Below are 20,078 nucleotides of genomic sequence, written 5' to 3' on the forward strand. Positions count from 1 at the left end.
ATTCCAGAAATAAACAATTCGTAAGTTTTAGGTTCTGTACCATTTTGAGTAGCATATGAAATCTTGCTCTGTCCCGCCTAAGACATGAAACATCCCTTTGTCCAGTGTATCCATGCTGTGAATACTATGCCAGGTAGTCACTTAGTAACTGTATAGATTATCAGATTGACTGTTCCTATACGACAGTGCTCGTGTTCAAATAACTGTTATTTTACCTAATAATGGTCCCCAAGTGCAAGAATAATGATGCTGGCAATTCCGATATGCCAAAGAGAAGCTATGAAGTGCTTCCTTCTGGTGAAAAGGTGAAAGTTCTTGACTTACTAAGGAAGGAAAAAAAATATGCTGATGTTGCTAAGATCTACAGTAAGAACAGATTTTTTTTATCTGTGAAATTGTGTGGTAGGAAAAAGAAATTTGTGTTAATTTTGCTGTTGTACCTTAAGGTGCAAAAGTTATGGCTACAGTGTGTGAAAAGTGCTTAGATAAGATGAAAAAGGCATTAAATTCATGGGTGGAAGACATGAACAGAAAATGTGTTTCAGTTGCTGGCAATGCGTTGTGCCAGAAAACATTGAGCCATATGAAGACCTCAGTAAGGGGTCTCTCAACATGAGGGACACGAGGCCATTTATTGCAAGTAAGGGATGGTTACACAGACTCAGGAATAGGGTTAGTCTGAAAAAGAAAAATTACTGGGGAGAGAGAGACCACATTCACATAACTTTTATTACAGTACACTGTTACAATTGTCCTTTTTAAATTATTGGTTAATATTGTTAATCTCTTACTGTGCCTAATTTATAAATTAAACTTTATCGTAGGTATGTATGTATAGGAAAAAGCATTGTACATAGAGGGTTCAGTACAGTCTGTGTTTTGGGGCATCCCCAGGGGGTTTGGCATGTGTTCCCTGTGAATGCAGGGGCACTGCCAGCTATGTTGTTTTGGAGGTCAGTCGGCAGCAGGGTAGATATTTTGAAGTCAGGTGGCATCTCTCTTTTTCTCTTGGGTAGGAGATAGGGGTCAGTACTCTTAGTTATCTGTTATTTAATTCCAAGTTAGAGAAAATAAGCTATTTTTGACTACCCTAAATATCCATCATATTATTATTACTAAGCATCTGTTTGTATGGAACAGTCTTTCATTTATACCAGAGCCACAGTTATTTTTTAAAAACATAAATCCCTTTCTTAAAATCTACACTTTCTCCTGAGGCATCTAAAACCGTACATGATCCAGCTCTGGCTTGCATCTCTAACCTCATCTGCTACCACATTTCCCCATTCTTTTTTTTTTTTTTTTTTTCCAATTTTCACCTGAGGACATTTTTTATTTTTTATTGACTGTAGAGAGGGAGGAAGGGACACCGAAAGAGAGTGCTACATCGATTGGTCGCCTCCTATATGCATCCCTGGCCAGGGATTGAACCCACAACCTAAGTATGTGCCCTGACCGAGAATCAAACCCCCAACCTTTTGATGTAAGGAGGACGATGCTCCAACCAACTGAGCCACCTGGCCAGAGAGTATTGCACTATTATTACTGTGTCCCAGCTACGTGGACCAATTCTGTGTATCTGGAACATGCCAAACCCATTTGTGCCTCAGCACTCACTCTTAGCCCTACCTAGATCTTGAGATCTTCACATGGTTTCAGCTCATGGCTGAGAGTTTCCTCTGACTTCACTGGCTCCCTTTCTAAAAGGAACATCCTTACTCCAAAATCAGTTTAGTCTTGTTCTCATGGTTTGTTTAGTTTGTTTTCCTAACTTAACCAGTATCTGGAAGTGTTACGTATTTGTTTTCAATTATTATCAGTCTGCCTTATTAAATGTGAATAGAGCTTTTATCTGTTTATCCACTATGTTATATTGAATTTATAATAATGACTTATACTTAATAGGCACTTAATAAAATCTGTTCCATGATGTAAAGAGTGACTGTGGATAAGCTTATTTGACTTCTAAAATCTTTAGCCTAAACAATGGTTCTAAGAGAAGAATTCTGTCCAAAAAGGGGCACATTTTTAAAAAATTGTGCTTATATTTATAATCTGCCTCACTGTTAACTCTGGAGTAATGTTTAAGATCGGTTGCCTCAGATACCACTCAAAAAGTTTATTGAAATTATCTAAAGGGACATTGAAAATTGATCTTAACTAATGAAATATTGCCCTATTGCATCCCAAGATAACAAGTAAGAGAGGCTCCCTGTGGATTTAGCTGTTAGTGTCTCTGCCCCTGAAAGAAAAGGCAGGTAAACACAGTAATTGCTAAGAAGGCATGTGCCGTTGGAGGGTTTAGAGGAAAGAAGGTGGCAGAACCTGCCCAGTGGCCAGGAGAGGTAGTCAGCTGCTACGCTAGAAATTAGGTCCACATCTCTTTGGCCCCTGACGTGACCACGGTACAGGCTGCTCTCACATTGAAACCCCACTTTCCCTTTTGTCTGGCTTCAGAGATCACTTCTGAACATTGAAGTTTAAGATCACAAATCTCATGGACTGTTTGACCTCTAGTTTTTCTTGTTAGGCTGTATTGATAAGTCATTCTGGCTCTCTGAATGGCCCTGATCTGAAATTTAAGGAAAATGTTTTCTATATCCAGTTACAGTATTTTGAGTTTCTTTTTAGTACCTTGGAGTATTGGGTTATACCATTACATGAGGCCCTTCAGTTCTTTTAAGTATATTCCACTAGAGATAATGGAATTAGAGATCTATATGGTTAGTTTGCTTTACTGGAGTTCACAAAGCCCTTTGAACAGTTCTGAATTTAGAATTAAGATCATCAGTGTTTCCTTTCTGTGAATAACAATTCTAACCCTTTCTAAATAAAACAAGTGACTAATCAATCCCAAGCTTTTTTCAATGCTGTTATAGACACAAAACTCTTGATTTTGTTTCCCAGAACTAAATAGGGACTTCAGCTTTGAATTTAGGACAGTAGTTTACTTTTTTGTTGGTTTTTAATTTTGTTTTATTTTTACTTAGTTTTTTAAAAGCACTTATGTATTGCGGGTCATCAATATCTCTTTATTGTGTGTGTGTGAGTGTGTTATGTATGTGTGTATACTTTCACCTTATATAGTGTAAATCTTTACAAAATATACAATACTGGCATAAATCATTGTCTAAATTATTTTGTGTACTCTAAGTCAAATCTGAGATACTACAGCTATTCATTTGGTTTTAAAAATTGAAACTGAGGTAGTCCGTATTAGCAGTATAGGGTTACTGCTATTTCCTTAAGACTTTTCGCCACATATTAGTGTACATTGTTTATGTCTGCCTTTTGTGTGGCTACTGGGGAGAGGGAGAATTTCTGGCATGAGAAGAGATTGGGGGAAGTTCTATTGAGGAGATATCATTTGAGCTGGGTTTAAAAAGAAGGGTAGGATTTCAGAAGGTCTGAATGTGGGTTGGAGGGTGGAGGGGCATTATAAAGATAGCCTAGCATGGGCGAAGACAGAGAGGTAAGAAAATACTGTGTGTTTAAAGAACATTGAGACCGGTTTGTCCAGAATATGAGTGACACAATGGACTTCATAACTAAAACTAGTAAGATTTTAGAATTCTTTGAACTTACTCGTTTCTCTTATTTCATTTGAATATTTCTTTTGTGGTTCTTAGCTTATTAATTATAAAAAGAAAGTAAAAAGAAGATACAAGCTTAGCTTGCTATAAAGTGTAACAGAGTACTAATTGCTAGACCCAAATTAATGAGACAACTTTTTTCTCTTCCTTTTCATTTTTCCAAAATCCTTGACACTGACAAATTCATACAAGCCAAGTTGCTGATTTTTTTTTCATTCTAAAAAGGTAATTTTTACAGTGAACAAAAAGAAATGTAATGCCTAGTAGAAAAAATAGAAATGACATCATAGTAGACATGTGAGGGAAAGAAAAAAATTTTCTTCCATGCCATTATCAGTACATTATGATATACTAATAAAGCTAATGCTTTGTTCAAGCTCAGTAAGATGTTTTCTTGCTGCTAAACGCTTTATTTTCCTGATCTCTTTCTGAAGGGTTGATGGAATGAAGTTTTAAGATCCTGGTCTGATTTTTCTTATTGTGTGGTAGGTTGCTCCCCTTAAGGATAGTGAGCTATTTATTTGGGGGCGGAGGTGGTGGTGGTGGTTGTTTAATTGGTGTACGTTACATGTTGTGTTAAAGTACTAAGAATAATCTGCTGTCCTGAAATACTGCTTCCTACAGGGCATATTAGACATTTAAAAGAGTATTTTGAACTTTAGTTCTGTAATTCCTAGAATGTAAAAGAGAGACACAGAGGAAAAAGCTTGCTAGCTTAGGGAAGCCTTAGTAACCCATCACTTGGAATGAGGCCTCTAAAAAAAGCTCTTTTTCAACCCTCTGTGTTAGTGTAAGCAAGTTTTGGAAATACTTCTGCCCAGGCTAGATGAATAGCTTGTCTACCTGGGATGCCTACTCTATGTGTGAGTCCACTTTCAGCTAAAATGAATGTGCACTATGTTTATTGTTTTTTGACAGAGACCTCAGTTCTAGCTTTGGGGCCATTGTGAAAATAACTGCTTTTTATTTAATCTTTTATATGTCTATCGCTCCAGGGGAAATTCATTATCACATACCTTCTTGTCTACACTATATGGAGGCCTTATGATTTCCACTTTACAACCAAGGAAAGATCCAGAAAAGCTCAATAACTTGTCCAAGTTGCCACATTGCTATCTAGTAGCAGAGCCAGGAGCTTCAAATCTAAGTCTGACTCCTAAACTTCAAAGCAATACCATCTTCCTGGGTGCTGATGGACATTCACAAAGCACCTTAAGTGTGAAAAACAGTATTGGGATTATACTTTTCTTCCTACTAGTATGGTATGAAGGGCAAAATGTGCCGGGGATTGGTAATCTTTGAAGAAGGGGGAAAGAGTGGCAGTTACCATTTTCTTACCCAAGGAAATTTATCCAATGAACAATAAGACTTGGGTCGAAAACTTAATCAATATAAATTACACTATAAACAATATAAACTTAACAATATAAATTATAAAAACTTAACATAAATATAAGGCATTATCATTTGACATACTAGTTATTTTGAATGAGGAAAAACTGTATTGGGAAGATAAACAGTAAATAAAAAAATATTAGTTTGATTTATTTATCTTGTCCCTATGGCAGAAAGTATTTAAGACAGTCTGACAGCTAGTTAAAGAAGATGAAAAATCGAGAGCCAAAGGTCCTGGCACTCTCGCCTTCCCCTCATTTTTTTGAAACATTATTTAAAAGTAGATTCAGTTGATGACCTTTTTCATTAAGAACTTAATGTGTTCTGTGAACGAACTCTGGTATTACTTTTAATGTTACAATTAATAGTATCTTAGAAGGAGAGGAAGAATATGTAAAAGAACAAGTCTCAGGACTGGTGATGGTAGCAGACTAGACGGGCTGTTAACTGTTTATATCTCATCTGTAAGTTTTCTTTTTTCACTGAAATTTGTGGAGACGAGGCAAGGAGATGGGAGGTGACAGCATCCTTGATCCTGTGTGGGCTGGGAGTGCAGAGCAATCAGAGATAAGTGGATGAAAGAAATGAAGTTTGTTAATAGAGACCAGAAAGTCAGAATTGGGGCTTGAAGAAGAAAGACTTGGAGGAAACATCTGTTAGCAGTTCTAGTGGGGTGTGGGGGTGGGAGCCTGAGGAAAGTGGGGGAGGAGGGTCAGAATATCCACCTACACTGTTACTAAGATTGTTGAAAAGAAAGCTGGTCTAATTTCATGTAGCTTCTTCCCCTCTGGATCAGAAAAACAGAAGCATTACAATCTGCTATTCATATAGAAAGTGTGAGTAGGAAAAAGGAAAATGCACGTGTGAGGCTGAGAACATCTGCTGGAACAAATCATTTTTAAGACAGCTAAGCAGTAACTTTAAAACAGTTTGCTAGTATTTGGTGGGAAGGTTGAGGAGGAATAGGAGTAAAGACCAATGGGATGAAAGTAATTAGGTCACAAATAGCATCCTACCCTGCATCTTTTATTTTCTCAGTTCTCAGCCTCAGAGTCTTGCCTGTAAGGGAACACTGTGATTAATGGCAGCAGCCAAGAATATGACATGAAGATAAATTGTTCATTGCATAGTACAGCTGGTTCCTGGGGGAAAAAAACTTGAGAGACATAACAAAAGTCCTGCACCAAACATAATGTGAAAGAGACTGTTGCTTGGGAATAGTCTCACTTTTCTCACTTTTATTTCCAAGTCATACATTTTGGGTTCCTAAAACCTACTTTATACGTCATGAAGTGATAGCTATTCAATCCTGTAGTTTTCCCATCCACAGTGAACTATTAGGGACCGTGGGAGAAAATCAGAATGACTGATGTGTTCAGTTGCAGGGACCACTGGTTACATAGATACTGTTATTTATTGCTTATTTTGTGCCTTTACTTCTATTTATTAATGAGGGAGCAGTGTCTGTTTTCCGAAACCTTTCCCATGTAGCGTTTGAAATTCTCCCTTCCAGTTTTTCTTTGTTTTCATGGTTGAATAATCCTGCCAGTGGTGCCACCATGTGTTTTTGTACAGCAATGTATACTCTTCCAAGATATGCCATTTGCGTTTCTTTAGTTAATCCCCACAAATCTCCTTTGGGCAGGTAACACAGATGGTTTAATCTCCATTTAAAAATTCGGAACGTTGGAAATAATGAGGTTAACTTTCCCGCCTGAGATCATACACCTAGTTCCTAATACAAGACTAGATCACTCCTCTCTCATTCTGAGATGCCAGAGGTTCTGGCCTGGCTGTCCTCCCCTCAGGGCCTGTTGATGAGATGTGCCTCTCCAGGCCGCGCCTCGCAACTCAAGCACCTGCCTCCTGAGCTTATCTACAGTGAGGTCTCAACAGCAGACCTATCAGACTCAATAAGTCTGTGGCCGAATTCTTCAACTTCATGTTACCTCCTCAGGCCTCCTTCCTGGTCCTGAGTTTCTTATTCTAATGAACGTTACCACCAAACTCCTGGTTGCTAAAGCCCCATCTCAGGAACTCGTGTATTTCTTTGTCTTGTCTGTCACTGTCCAGGGCTAGACCACTATTTTTGGTCTCCAACTGTAGCCCTCTGACCTGTTCCCTACCACCGTCCTTGAACCACCCCTAATCCACTGTCTCCATCGCATCTGATCAGGTTGGATTTTGTAAAATGCAAATCTAATTAGTCTCTTTCTTGAAACCTTCCCTATCTTCACTTTGATTTTAAGATAAAAACTAAAATTCTTAACATGGCTTACAGGACCTCGCAAACTTTGGCCTTGTGTATCCGGCTTCTTCTCTCACTGCTCTCTCTTTCTCAGTGTATTCCCTATGTTACCTATATATATTTTCTAGCTTCTCTAGTGTATCCTGTGCTTTGGCCTTCAGGGCTCTCTATAAGCTGCTGTCTTACCCTAGAGTCTCTCTCTTCATTCAAGTCTTAGCCTAGGTGTCACCCTCTGGCCTTCCCGAAACAATGCCCTCTGCTCTGTTCAGGGTCTCTTGGTCTGTTTCCCTCTCTAGACTGTATTTGTCAGCAGGGCAGGGGTTCCCGTATTCCCAGCCTTAAGTACGGAGTGTAGAACCTGTTATGCAAACAAGGTATTTTTGCTGAATGAATGAACAGATGTTTCCACTTTTCCATTGTTCTTTTCATTAAAACAGTTCCTCAACAATATAGTCAATATTTTCTCTTGCTGGTTTTAGTGTTAAATGCTTATTTCCTACTCATCCTCTAAGATGTCCATTTGTTGTAAATGTCCCTAAAATTTATCTATTCATACTTCCCCGGTATCAGAGAGATATAGTAAGTAACAGAGCATGCTATCTATTTTATTCTGGTTAAATCTGATGGTTTTGGGGAGAGAGCTTAATAAATATCAGTAGCAAACTTTTAGGGGATAATTTCTATGGGCCAAAGCATTGTGCTAAGTGTTTTTTCATGAATTTTTTGTTTTCTTAAAACGGTCTATAGTTAGCTGAGCACTGTTGTTATTCCCATTTTATAAATGGGGAAACAGACACAGAAAGAGGAAATAATCTGTCCAGTATCATAGCAAATAAATGGTAGAATTGGATATTAAACTCAGTGCAAATCATAGAATTAAAACAGTTGAGCTTATGAAAAGCACAGCTGCAAGAGCAATGCTTGTATTTACTGTTGTGAACTTCATAAAGGGTGGTAACTAGGAATTTATGGTTTGAGCACGGAATTGGAAGCCCAGGTCTGTAGCTGAAAATGAGGGAAAACTGGTGTTATTAGAGGTGGGGATTAAGGGAAATAATACATGTAATACACAGAACATAGTCAGGGACTAGTACATGGCCGGCGCCTGAAAAAACGAGAGCTGCTTTTGTTGTTGCTTTTGAAGTCTACTAGCTGACCTCATTGAACTTCAGAACTTAAAGGAGAGTTTGCTAAAGAGAAAGCTGGATTTTTAGGTCAAAATAAGTTCTTAGGAGAAAAATTGAATAAGAAAAAATGACTTAGATTTAGACTGTAAACACTTGCTTGTATAAGGTTCATTCTAGCTCAGTTAACAATGATTTTCTATACATTCCTCTAAGCCAAGTGTCCTTGATCACATGGAGCAGCCTAGAAAGGTGACTATTTTCAATACTTTAAAAATACTGATTGTATATTAACCCACGATAAAGCTACATATGACTGTCTCAATATGTCAAATTTATTTGCTCTTTTCTCCATTTCATTGCTTTGAATTTAAAAATAGCAAATTATTACGCAGGAAATAAGTTTTGGTAGATGAAATATTTGAAAACATGAGCTTTGTAGTGGGGAAATAATTTTTTGAAAAGACCTTGATGGGGAAAATGTTTTGAACCAGTATCTCATATTTCAAAGAAGAGAAAAATGACTTGGTTGTTATTACATCTTTTTCTGTTATTATTGTAAGAACTTTGGTTTTTAATGCTTTATTCTTTGGTATAAATATATAGCTTGTCAAAGAAGGGGAGAAATGTATTGGAAGTTAATGGCAATTTCTGTGAGGAATCCTTTGGTAGTTTTCAGTAAAGTTATTAAAACCATGCTACCATGATATAGTCATAAATTTCATGTGGAACAGCAAACAATCAAAAATTTTTTTAACTTGAGAAAAGTAGTAGATGGATTGGCACTAATATGTATAAAGTATTGTATAAAATAGATATAATTTAAGTTGAAGTGATGTCCAGGAGTAGAGTGTCCTGAATAGCCTCTGTTTAATGTAAGAATTTAGTATGTATAGGTACACTTACGTGGCAGTTACTACGTGCTAAAGGCAATATTTCATTTACTTTATCTCTTTTGGTCCTCACAGCAACCCTAATAGGTAGGTTTTCTTAGCCTTATTTTTCATGATGAAACTAAAACTTAGAAAGGTTAAATTACTCGTTGTTTCACACAGCTACTGAATGGGGGAATTGGAACGTGAATACAGGTCATTCTAATTCCAAAGGCCTGTTGTCTCTCATATGCAGTCATAAAGGAAAAAAATCACAAGTCAACACAGAAGAATTTTTCAAAAATTCAGGTTGAGATTACTGGGTAACACCTTAAAGAAAACTTACTTTGGATCTTTACCACATTATGTATAACAAGATAAATTCCAGATGGGTTAGAGAGTTAAATTTATAAAACAAAACAAACAACAAAATAAAAGCTTAGAAAAACTAGAGGGTAAATTTGAATACTTATCAAATCTCTAAATCAGAACACCTTCCTAAACTTCATAGCAAGATTAATTCTTTATAGAAGAAATCACAAAATAAAATTAGAAAAATTTTTGAATATCAAAACAAAAATATAAATTGACAAAAATTAAACAATACCCAGTGCTGGCCAGAAGAACTGTTATATGTTGTTTATGGTTTGACAAACCAGTTAAAGGCCCTTGTAGAAAGTATGTAAAGACAAAAATGTTTATCTCTGGGCAGTAATTCTACTTCTGGGAATCACTTGTATTGGATAATCTAAACTATGTGAAATGCTCTTTCCATGAAAAATATTTTTGTGGTGTTTCCAAACCAAAAATAAAAGAATCTAAATGTCCAATATGAGGGTAGTGATTAAATAGTAAAATCACTAGATGAAATGTTATATGAAATGCTATATAACCATTATTATCAATGATCAGAAATTCTGCCTTTCAGTGTAAAACTGTGGATCTACAAATCTTTATTTTTTTTCTTCTATGTTTTCACTGAGGTTACAAATGTAGAATCGGGTAGTTGTACCATAAAAGGCAAATGAAATATTGTATATTAAAATCTTAATCATGATTACTCTGGTAGTAGGATTAAGATAGTTTGCTTTATTTTCTGAGTTATTGATTATATGGTTATTTACAAAGTCTAAGTAAAAAGGACTTATTCTTTGATCTACAGGATGGGTTTCCAGATTTCCAGGACTCCGTGCAAACCCTTTTCCAGCAGGCTAAAGCTAAGAGTGAAGAACTCGCTGCTCTTAGTTCACAGGTAATGTAAACCACCAGTTAATATTCCATAATAATATCTGTTGAAAAATAAATGGCTGCTTAAACTAGCTTCAGTTTTAAGCATCCAAGGAATGAATTTATATCTGGTTGTTCTTCAAGTATCATATGATTCACAGCTGTATCAACAAGATAGCAATAACAGCTTGGTTTGATTTGATTTATAAGCAGCATCTTTTTGAGCAGAACCTGATACAGTAATACTTATTTATTCTTTGTAGTTTTGTAGAAAGTAAGATAGCTTCCCTAAGAAAATTCAAAAGTCATTTGATACCAGGAAAACAGCCATGTTGACCGTATCCGTGTGAAATACAGCTCTGAGATAAAAGAGAACTAGTTTTCAATAAATATTAATAGTCAACTTAGTAGCTTTTATTAAATTATTTCAATTAATATGTAATAAAATTGTTAAATTAATATGTAGCTTTAGGTACTTTTGCTACTAAGTTATTTCATTGTGTACACTGAAATCAACATTTTAAAAAGTCATTTCTGCAAACATCACCTTTCAGAAAGCACCATAAGTTTTATTCATGTTAATCTTTTCTCTAGTGGCTGCTTTTGGTCAAATTTAGTAGGTCCAAGTTTTGTTTTTTCATGTTAACAGGATGAAAAATACATTTCCCACTCAGAAGTCTTTATTTTATCAATTAATTAGTAACAAGTTCAAATGAACTGAAGTTACTGTTTCTTTTGATTTGGTTTATGAGCATTCAGAAAAATAGTATAAGCGTTTATCCTATTCTATAATATATTTTACTTCTTTTTACTATTGTGAATCAGGATTGTTTGTAAATGATTTTATATAGCGACTTTCTTGTACTACTCTTTTATATAGCATGGTAGTGATTTATATCTGCATTTTGACTATTACTCTTTGGCAGAATACCACCCATACACTGCTTTGAATATCACATGTCTTTTTATGATAGGTTGAAAATATTCCCATTTTGTTCCATGATAAAGGTGAAAATCCTAGTGGGCACTGATGTTTTCCTGCATAATTTGTGTTGTTTAATATTAGTGTGAGGTGTGTTTGTCCTCTCCTACACAGCCATTTTATACCTTTTCTCTCCCAGTGTACTGTCACCATAGCAGAGTCTATGGAGTGCCAAATCTTAAAATAAAAATGCCAAGCTTTCACCCTGTGTGTTAGAAGCAGTTTATAGCAGGTGTTGCTGTTGCACTAAGGTTCCTTTTTCAAAGAAACCTTTCATTCCTGACTGGTAAGGCTCAGTGGGTTGGACTTTCTCCTGCAAACCAAACGGTTGTCAGTTCGATTTCTGGTCAGGGCATGTGCCTGAGTTATGGGCCGGCCAGGTCCTCGACTGGCGACATGTGAGAGGCAAATGATCCATCTTTCTCTCACACATCAATGTTTCTCTCCCTCTCTTTTCTTCTTCCCTTCCCCTCTCTCTAAAAATAAACAAATAAAATTTTTTAAAAAATCTTTCAAAGGACTCAGTACTTTGGAAAACATAGCTGAGGTTATTTTGAGCTGAAATGGAATTCTCTCTATGGGATTGAGCAAAAAGATTTTTTTTTCTTTTGCACAAAATCTAACATTTTATGTGATATAGACATCTATGCATATTTATGAAATGCGTATACCACATGAAGTGTGAACTAATTTTAATGAATCCTAAATATATTTGCTGGAGTCTGAAATTGGCATCTTTAAACCATTAAAAAATCTAGAATGTTTTAGTTACTGACTTTATTTTTGCTTTACTTACTAGCAGCCTGATAAGGTGATGGCAAAGCAGATGGAGTTCCTTTGCGCCCACGCTGGCTATGAGAGACTGCAGCATGCGGAAAGAAGGCTGTCTACAGGGCTTTGCAGGCAGAGCTCCGGAGAGCACAGCCCTAATGGCTTGACTTCGGATAGCTCTGACGGACAAGGTGCATCTCTTAGAAAGGCCTACACCTTTGGAGCCCGCTATTGTGTGTCCTTCAGAGAGAAACAAAAATGGCTGATTTTAAAATCTTGATATTTTTAGGAGATTATCTTACAGGTTCTCTATCAAAATTAATTTTCAATTTGTCCTTTTTTCAAAAAAGGAAGGAATTTACCCTACAAATTTAATTTTTAAAGTCTTTTTTTAACCTTATCATCCTTAAATAATAGCTAGCACATACAGTTGCTATGTGTTTTGTAAAGGGTGGGTGGGGGCGGGAGATGTAAATAGTGCAGTTGTTCCTGGGGATCCATGGGGGCAAGGGGACTGGTTTCAGGCCCCCCTGTAGATGCCAAAATCAGGATGCTTAAGACCCTTATATAAAACAACATAGTATTTGCATATAACCTCACACATCTTCCCATATACTTTAAATAATCTCTACATTACTTGTAATACCTAATATAATGTAAATTCTGTATAAATAGGTGTTACACTCTATTGTTTAGGGAATAATGACAAAATAATAGTGTTCAGTACAGATGCAGCCATCATAGGCCTAACTACATACTACGTGACAGCAACAACATAACATTTTTTTTTTCCAGATATTTTTGATTTGCAGTTGGTCCACAGATGCGGAACCCGTGGATAAAAGGGGCTGATTGTACAGATCATTTTTCTCAAAGAAATGGATTCCATGGGAGACCTTTTTTAAAAAATGTTTTAAAAGATCAAAACTTCCTGTTTTTTTAGACTTAAAAAACAGATTTGTCTCTGAAATTTATAACATTTGGTTCCTAAGAGAATATAATGACTGCTCCCCAAAGTATTATGACAAGAGTACAGAGGTTTGAAGAGACAGTATAAGAATGGAGAGACTTGAAGAAATTTTGTCTGCTTTGTCCTACAGTCCCTGTGGAAATATTTTGTGTGGTGTGCCCTTTGGAAATTGTTCTCCTGAACTCTTAGGTTTAGAAAACTATGATTTATGAGTATTTTTACCATTTTAAATATTATTTTTTTCTTATTCACACATGAAGTCATTGTCATTGACTCACTCAACAGATTTTTTTTTAGTACGTCCTGTGCGCTGGGCACACCTCTAGGCACTGAAGGTGCAGCAGTGAACACAATAAAATCCCTGCTCCCTTGGAGTTTATACTCTAGTGGTGAGAGATAATGCAGTATATAAGTATGGAGATATATCTTCTAGTTTCAAATAGTGACAAATGTTTGAAGAAAAACTAATTTTGTAGGACCTTTTTTTATGTATTATTGTTATACTTTTCTAGAGAGTATTTACTATTGTCAAAAAATAAGATCTCTTTTTAAGTAAGAATACCACATTAAGCATTTGCCAGCTGTAGAGTAAAATACTATACAGGTCAGCAGATTATAGTGGAGGAAAACAGTCTCCCTTTTTAAAACATTGCAGAAACTTTTTAGTTGAGGTTTTGTTTGACTTCTTCAGTTATCCTTGACAGTTAAGACTTAACAGTTAAGAAGCAAAAGCATTAATGAAAGATTTTGATGACTAATTTGTAACACCAGAATAATTCATTGTGGGGTGGCAATTTGCTAAGTGTGATGGATTTAGGTTTATGACAGAATATGCTTTGGTGTTTGAAGCATTTTCACCATACCTGTGATAATTACATTTTTTCATGGATTTGCAATAGAGCTTGTTATTACTGTTTTTAACAATGGGTAATTGGCTTGAAGCCGTCTCTGTTCCTCTAGTATCTGTTATTATATGGTTAATGATAAACCTTGGCAAAATGGTTGCAGTAAAAAAATGCCTTACAGAAGGGATATATTATATGCCAAAGTTGGAGTGCTTACTTGAAATCTCAGTGTTTGCTTAGTTCATGTATAACTCTTAAAAATGTCCTGGCAAAGTTGTAAACCTCGGGACTGACATGAATTGCCATTTTCCTCCTATATTGTTTCATAAAATATTCCTCCAACTATTACTTAAATTCTACATCCTCACTACTTTCTTAAGGGGTAGTGAGAAAATAATTTCTAAGAAAAACTATGGTGTGTTTTTAATATTACTCATACTGCTTTTTCTCCCCTTTTCATTAGGAGAAAGACCTTTGAATCTCCGAATGCCTAATATACAGAACAGACAACCCCATCATTTGGCGGTGGATGGGGAGCTGAGCAGACTTTACCCCAGCGAGCCCAAGTCCCACTCATCAGGTGAGAATGTGCGATAGGATGAGAGAAAGAAAAACTTGATTAGAACATCTTTAAATTCTATTCTTCCTCCTACTGTTCCCTCTGAGCCCCCCAAAAAAGGTCATTACTGACAATGTTACTAGTCAGTTTTTCTCCCCGTGAAAGAAATAGTAGATTGGCATCAGAATGGTCGGTCATTTTGAGAAGGTGGTATTCCAAAGGGTTGACAGGGAAACCCCAGGAAGGCTGAGATTATTTTGACTGGCTCTTGCATGAATGGTGATTCTTATACAAAATTTTAAACCAAATAATAAATGGCTGGTTTGAGTTATGTAACTGTCTTTTTTTCTGGTCTTTCATTATACGAAATTGATGGATTACGCATTTGCTCTTATGCTGAGAAACCCTTGTGTTTCGGAATCTAAATATTCCCTGTAGTTGCATTTTAGAGGTGATATTCGTAGTTCAGAAGTAAACCAAATTCTATAAAAGGAGAAGCTGTTCCTTATTATAGTTAGATGTTTACATATTTTTACCCAAGTAAAGTGAGTTAGGTTAGACAAAGATAAATTGTTACGAGACCAACGCCATTTGAAAGAATCTGGTATCATTCAGTCTTTACGTTAAGGTAACATTAGGAGTAATTTAAAACCAGTTGCTTTGTCTGTTAAACAGAAATAATTTCACCCTCATAGAGTAGTTATGAGGGCTAGACAAGATGGTGTATATGAATTGCCTGGCTGTTAGGAATTTAGTAAGTGGTAGCTACTATTTTTATTACTCTTCTTTGCTGAGTTTTAAATCCACTGCTGTACAGGGAGAGTAAATTTATAAATTGAACTGCCTAATTTCAGATAAGCTATTAGTATTGGTTACCTTTTAGAATCCTTTTCAAAGTGCATGTGTGTGTATGTGCATACATGTGTGTATGTATGTGTGAATATGTATACCCCAGTATTAGCACTTCACATAAATACTACACTTTATTGTGATTCTGTAGTGTTTGTATGAGATTGAAATAACTATACATGCATAAATCCAGGGAATGATTCCTTATGAAAGTAGAGTTTCCACTCTTTTATTCTTCTTTCTCTCACCTTAATGTTTCATGGCCAGAGAAACTTTTAAAAATAGTTCCATGTTTAAACATGGGAGATGTTTTTCTGTCTCTTTTTCTTCATTGCTCATAAATATTTTGACTAACAACCTCATTGTATATGAGTGACTGGTTTTATTTTATATATGTTATTTATCATATTGGACCAAGCATTAAATAAAAATGTTTTATATGCTAAGTGCTTTACATGCATTTCATGACGTAACTCTTCATACCACCCCTCAGAGATACTGTCCGCAGTTGATAGATGAAGACACTAATGCTTAAGTGAGGTAATTGCCCAGAGATAGATGACAGCTAGTCATTGGCAGAGATGGAATTTAAATACAAATCCAAGTTCTTAACCACAACTCTATAAAGTTTTTATGTTTAATTGCAGAATTACGAATAATCGATAGTGTTTACTGTGGAGTTTGGGGGTTTGTTTTATAAGTTTATTTGAGTAAATAAGTGTGATCCACTTATTTAAAGTATCAATACACTTTGTGTTTCTGTTTTTATGCAGAGAGCCTTGGGATTTTGAAAGACTACCCTCACTCAGCTTTTACTTTAGAAAAGAAAGTCATTAAAACAGAGCCTGAAGATTCAAGATAGCTGTGATTTTCGCACGGTTCTCTGGAAATGGCATCAGTTTTAAGGATAATGCTCCATCATAGAAATAAGCCTTAATAACCAATGTTGCCTCATTCAGCTCAAACAGATTTCATAGCCAAAGCATAAGGACTAATACAGTAGTCTGTGGAAACCAGGAAGATAAAACAATAGCCACAAAAGAAAAAATTTTAAAATGTTGTAACAGAAATATTGATCCATTCACATTCCTGTGTAAGTCATTTAATGTGGAAAGGCTTACAAATTAATATTGTAAGCATTTATTATTTAAGAATGTACAATGTATTTGTGTAATTTATAGAAGTAAAATCTAGATGTTGAGACCTGTTTGGTCCAGTAGATGTGGATACGGTTTAATTTACTTGAAATTTCATTGTCTACTTTAAGTGTATTTAGCATAAATATTATTATATGTCAGAGTTTAGAATCTTTGCAGTCATAAAAAAGAAAGTTTAAGTAATGTAGTTATTGGCAAGGTTGCAGTGACTTTGGAAAAATGGAATTTAGCAAACAGTTTAAACCAAGGAAAATACGGATTTAATATTTGATGAAATTGATTTTGTTTAATAGGAAATGTGTCCTTTGTAGTAGTAAAATGTCATTTTTACTGGCTTAGTCAGGTACATTTACACAACTAGTAAATATTGGAGTAAAGTTAAAAAGATGAGAAATACAGTAGAAAATCTCTTACCTAGTTGACCCGGATTGCAGTATATGATAACTACTTAAGATAAACAAAAATAGGGAGCTGTTACTTGGACAGAGAACTTGAAACAAGTGGACTGATGTGTAAAAGCCTTGATTTAAACATTGCTATTTCGGAATGTGTTAAATAGATGAAGATACAGTAAGTTAACCCTAAATGTGATAAAAGATAGCGACTGTTCACAAAGACTGTAATATATAATAAAGTAAATACCGTTTTATATCCAGAAATTCTTCTCTATGTACTGGAGTCAGAGAAACTAGGTTGCTTTCTCTAGGGAATGTCTTCCCACCCAAACCTTCACAAGTGTGGACAATTACTATATCCACATTTGCAGGCATATTTCCATGGTGGTTTAGTTGACATTTATTCTTTATTTATTTTATAATTTCATTTTTGTACACCTTTCAGATTTCTGAATGCAGGTTTTTTTAAAAATTCATTTTCACTTGAAAATATATTTTAATTCCCCCTATTTAATGGGCTATGTGCATATATGTGGGGGTATGCTTAAATGTTAATAGTATACTTGCACACTTAGGAGAATTTCACATTAGAATCCATAGTACAAAAATAAAATACTATTACCAACTTATATTTTTTCTGTTGGATTAAGAGGAGAACATATTTGACAGCTTTATCTACTTCTTCCAGGCTCATCTAAACCCGACATTGCTGAGAAGAGCATATTGACTTGGAATATGTGGTTTTTTTGTTCTCAGTTCTGCTCTAGGTCATAACCGTTTAAAAACTATTAAGTCATAATCTGTTATCTAAAATTCATCAGCCAAATGTTAGATGAAATGTCTGTACTATAGTCTCTAATCACTGTCACATATATAATTGCTTTTCCATTTTTGTTTGTAGAATAGCTTTACAGTAGAAACACCAGTAAACAACTTCTATACTATTAAAAGGCTTTTTTCCCTTCCCAAATGTTTTAATTGTACCCATAGTGTTTTGTCCCAGGAGAAGCTTTTTATGGACCTTGCAACTTTGTTGCTAGCTTGAGTTTGATTATTGTGGTTGTATTGTTCAATGTGTGTAGAAATAGTATGAATATGATTTAAATAGATTGTTCAGTTTTTAATATTAGCCATAGAACTGGTTAGTATCTCAGTAGTTTCATGAAACGTTTCCTGTATTCTAATCTATTTTGAGAAATTTTGTGGGTTTTTTAAAATTGTGTTCAAGTTTGGAGATTTTAATAAGCAACAATTTTTAAAGATGCTGTAATCGTCCAACTAATATTTATCCATCTTTTATGGCCCCACAAACTGCATCTTTAAATCCATAAATGTTTCTTAAGCATTGTACTTACCTGGTCTTTCAAGCTTAGTGATAAGAGGGAAGCACAAGAAAAATTTCGGTAGAATGCAGTTTTTATTTTGTAAACACTAATGTATTAAATTTGCTATACATTGAAGCAAATAATATATATTTTTATTTGAATTGTATATATGAATTGGATGGTAAAACAGGTTGATTTTTTTTCATTGTGTTAGAGGTATTTTCACTGAACAAGGTCAATTGGTTACCTCAGTATTACAGCCAATATAGTACAAGGGACCATTTCTCCCTCAGTCTGTGTTGTATTTTTATTATGTGAAGTCTGCATTTCTGTGACTTTTAAAGCTGTTGGTGAGGTAGGACGAGTGCACTTGCTTCCTGTGGCAATAAAGATTTTCTGTGCCTCACACATTTATGTTTATAGCACTTTCTGCTTAGCATTTTCCACAGTAGGTGATGTTAGCTACTTTGCCTCCCTCTTTTGAGTACTTGGCCTGGGCGTGGGATTTACAGGCCAGAGGCTGATGTCTTAAGTCAAAACTAAATATTATTGTCAGTTGCCTTCATACCTAGACAGTTATTTGGCATACAGTTACTCAGTTGACTCTGGTCTGTCAGAGTTTAGTTTATTCTAACAAGTTAACAAAGACATTTTAAAAACTAACCAACCAAGTATTTAATAAATAAAAGAAACATTAGGATTTAACATTTATAGTGTATTTATGTTTAAAGTGTTAATGTGATTTAGCATTAGTATATTAAGCTAATTATATGAAATTGAGCTAACCTGTCACAGAAAATTAGCATAAGCTTTGCGACAAAGTGTTTTTTCCCCTCACCCAAGGACATTCTTAGTGAGCTTCAGAGACAAGGGATGGTAGGGAGAGAAACATTGACTGGTTGCCTCTTGTACATGCCAAAACTGGGCGGGACCGGCAGCCTAGGCGTGTGCCCTGATTGGGGATTGGACTTGTGATCTTTCAACTTACAGGACAGTGCTCCAACCAACTGAGTCACGCTGGCCAGGGCCACAGTGAAGTTTTAACTGATGAGCTTAGAAGATTCATCAAGAGCTTCAGTGTGTAAGCATTGTGCCAGGTGACGTGAGGGTGGGGGCCACAGAAGAAATGTAAGACATGATCCTTGCGCTTCGGGAACCCAGTACCTAGTTGAATTGAAACTAGTATCACTCAGATAAAAATACAAGTTTTACAGGCTTGAGATGAATAAGGAGCTGACGTTTAAGTGCATTCAATGTGACAGGTGAAAGAATACCCATTGTGTGAGTGAGACTCAGAAGAGATCGACCAGGACTGAAAAAGTTAATAGAAAGCAGTAGGATGTGATATAAAGCCATTAGTGGTAGTGCACTTCACTTTGAGGCAGCTTTTTAAAGAAAATAATTACCATTTTATTTTGAAGCTGAATGCTAGTTAGACCTTATTACCAGGACAGTAATTCTTTGGACAGTCCACGAAATCTATCAAAAGACAGAAGAAAATGGGCTTTTTCCTATTCTTAATTAGTAAAACTACTTGGGTAAAAGCTTTAGAATTCAGAGATTATGAGGCTTCTAGCAGCTAGTGTATCTTTACAATTACAGTTGATGGTATTTAAGACAAAACCTAAGTAAACATGCACGGAATTTCCTAACATGGTTTCCTATTGACCCAATACCTATTTTGTCTATGACTGGTTAATACTTCACTGAGTCTTCAAAAGAAAATGAACCAATGAACAAATGAAACTAAGAAGTCTCTTATGGGA

General features: G+C 35.5%; 1 protein-coding gene across 2 annotated transcripts in view; it reads left to right on the plus strand.

The window, feature by feature from the left end:
- Positions 1–18,455, plus strand: part of NAB1 (NGFI-A binding protein 1) — a 47,582-nt gene extending 29,127 nt beyond the window's left edge. The window contains exons 5-8 of one of the 2 annotated variants that reach the window (XM_054562766.1): positions 10,395–10,484; positions 12,241–12,403; positions 14,491–14,607; positions 16,209–18,455. In XM_054562766.1, coding sequence (XP_054418741.1) covers positions 10,395–10,484; positions 12,241–12,403; positions 14,491–14,607; positions 16,209–16,297 — 459 coding nt within the window. In that variant the 3' untranslated portion in view covers positions 16,298–18,455. The remainder of the gene's footprint in view (positions 1–10,394; positions 10,485–12,240; positions 12,404–14,490; positions 14,608–16,208) is intronic. The other variant, XM_054562767.1, reaches the window with a different exon arrangement.
- Positions 18,456–20,078: the final 1,623 nt, after the last annotated feature.

Source organism: Pteronotus mesoamericanus, unplaced genomic scaffold (assembly GCF_021234165.1).
Source record: "Pteronotus mesoamericanus isolate MK-2021 breed Mesoamerican mustached bat unplaced genomic scaffold, CSHL_Meso_final scaffold_651, whole genome shotgun sequence".
NCBI lineage: Eukaryota > Metazoa > Chordata > Mammalia > Chiroptera > Mormoopidae > Pteronotus > Pteronotus mesoamericanus.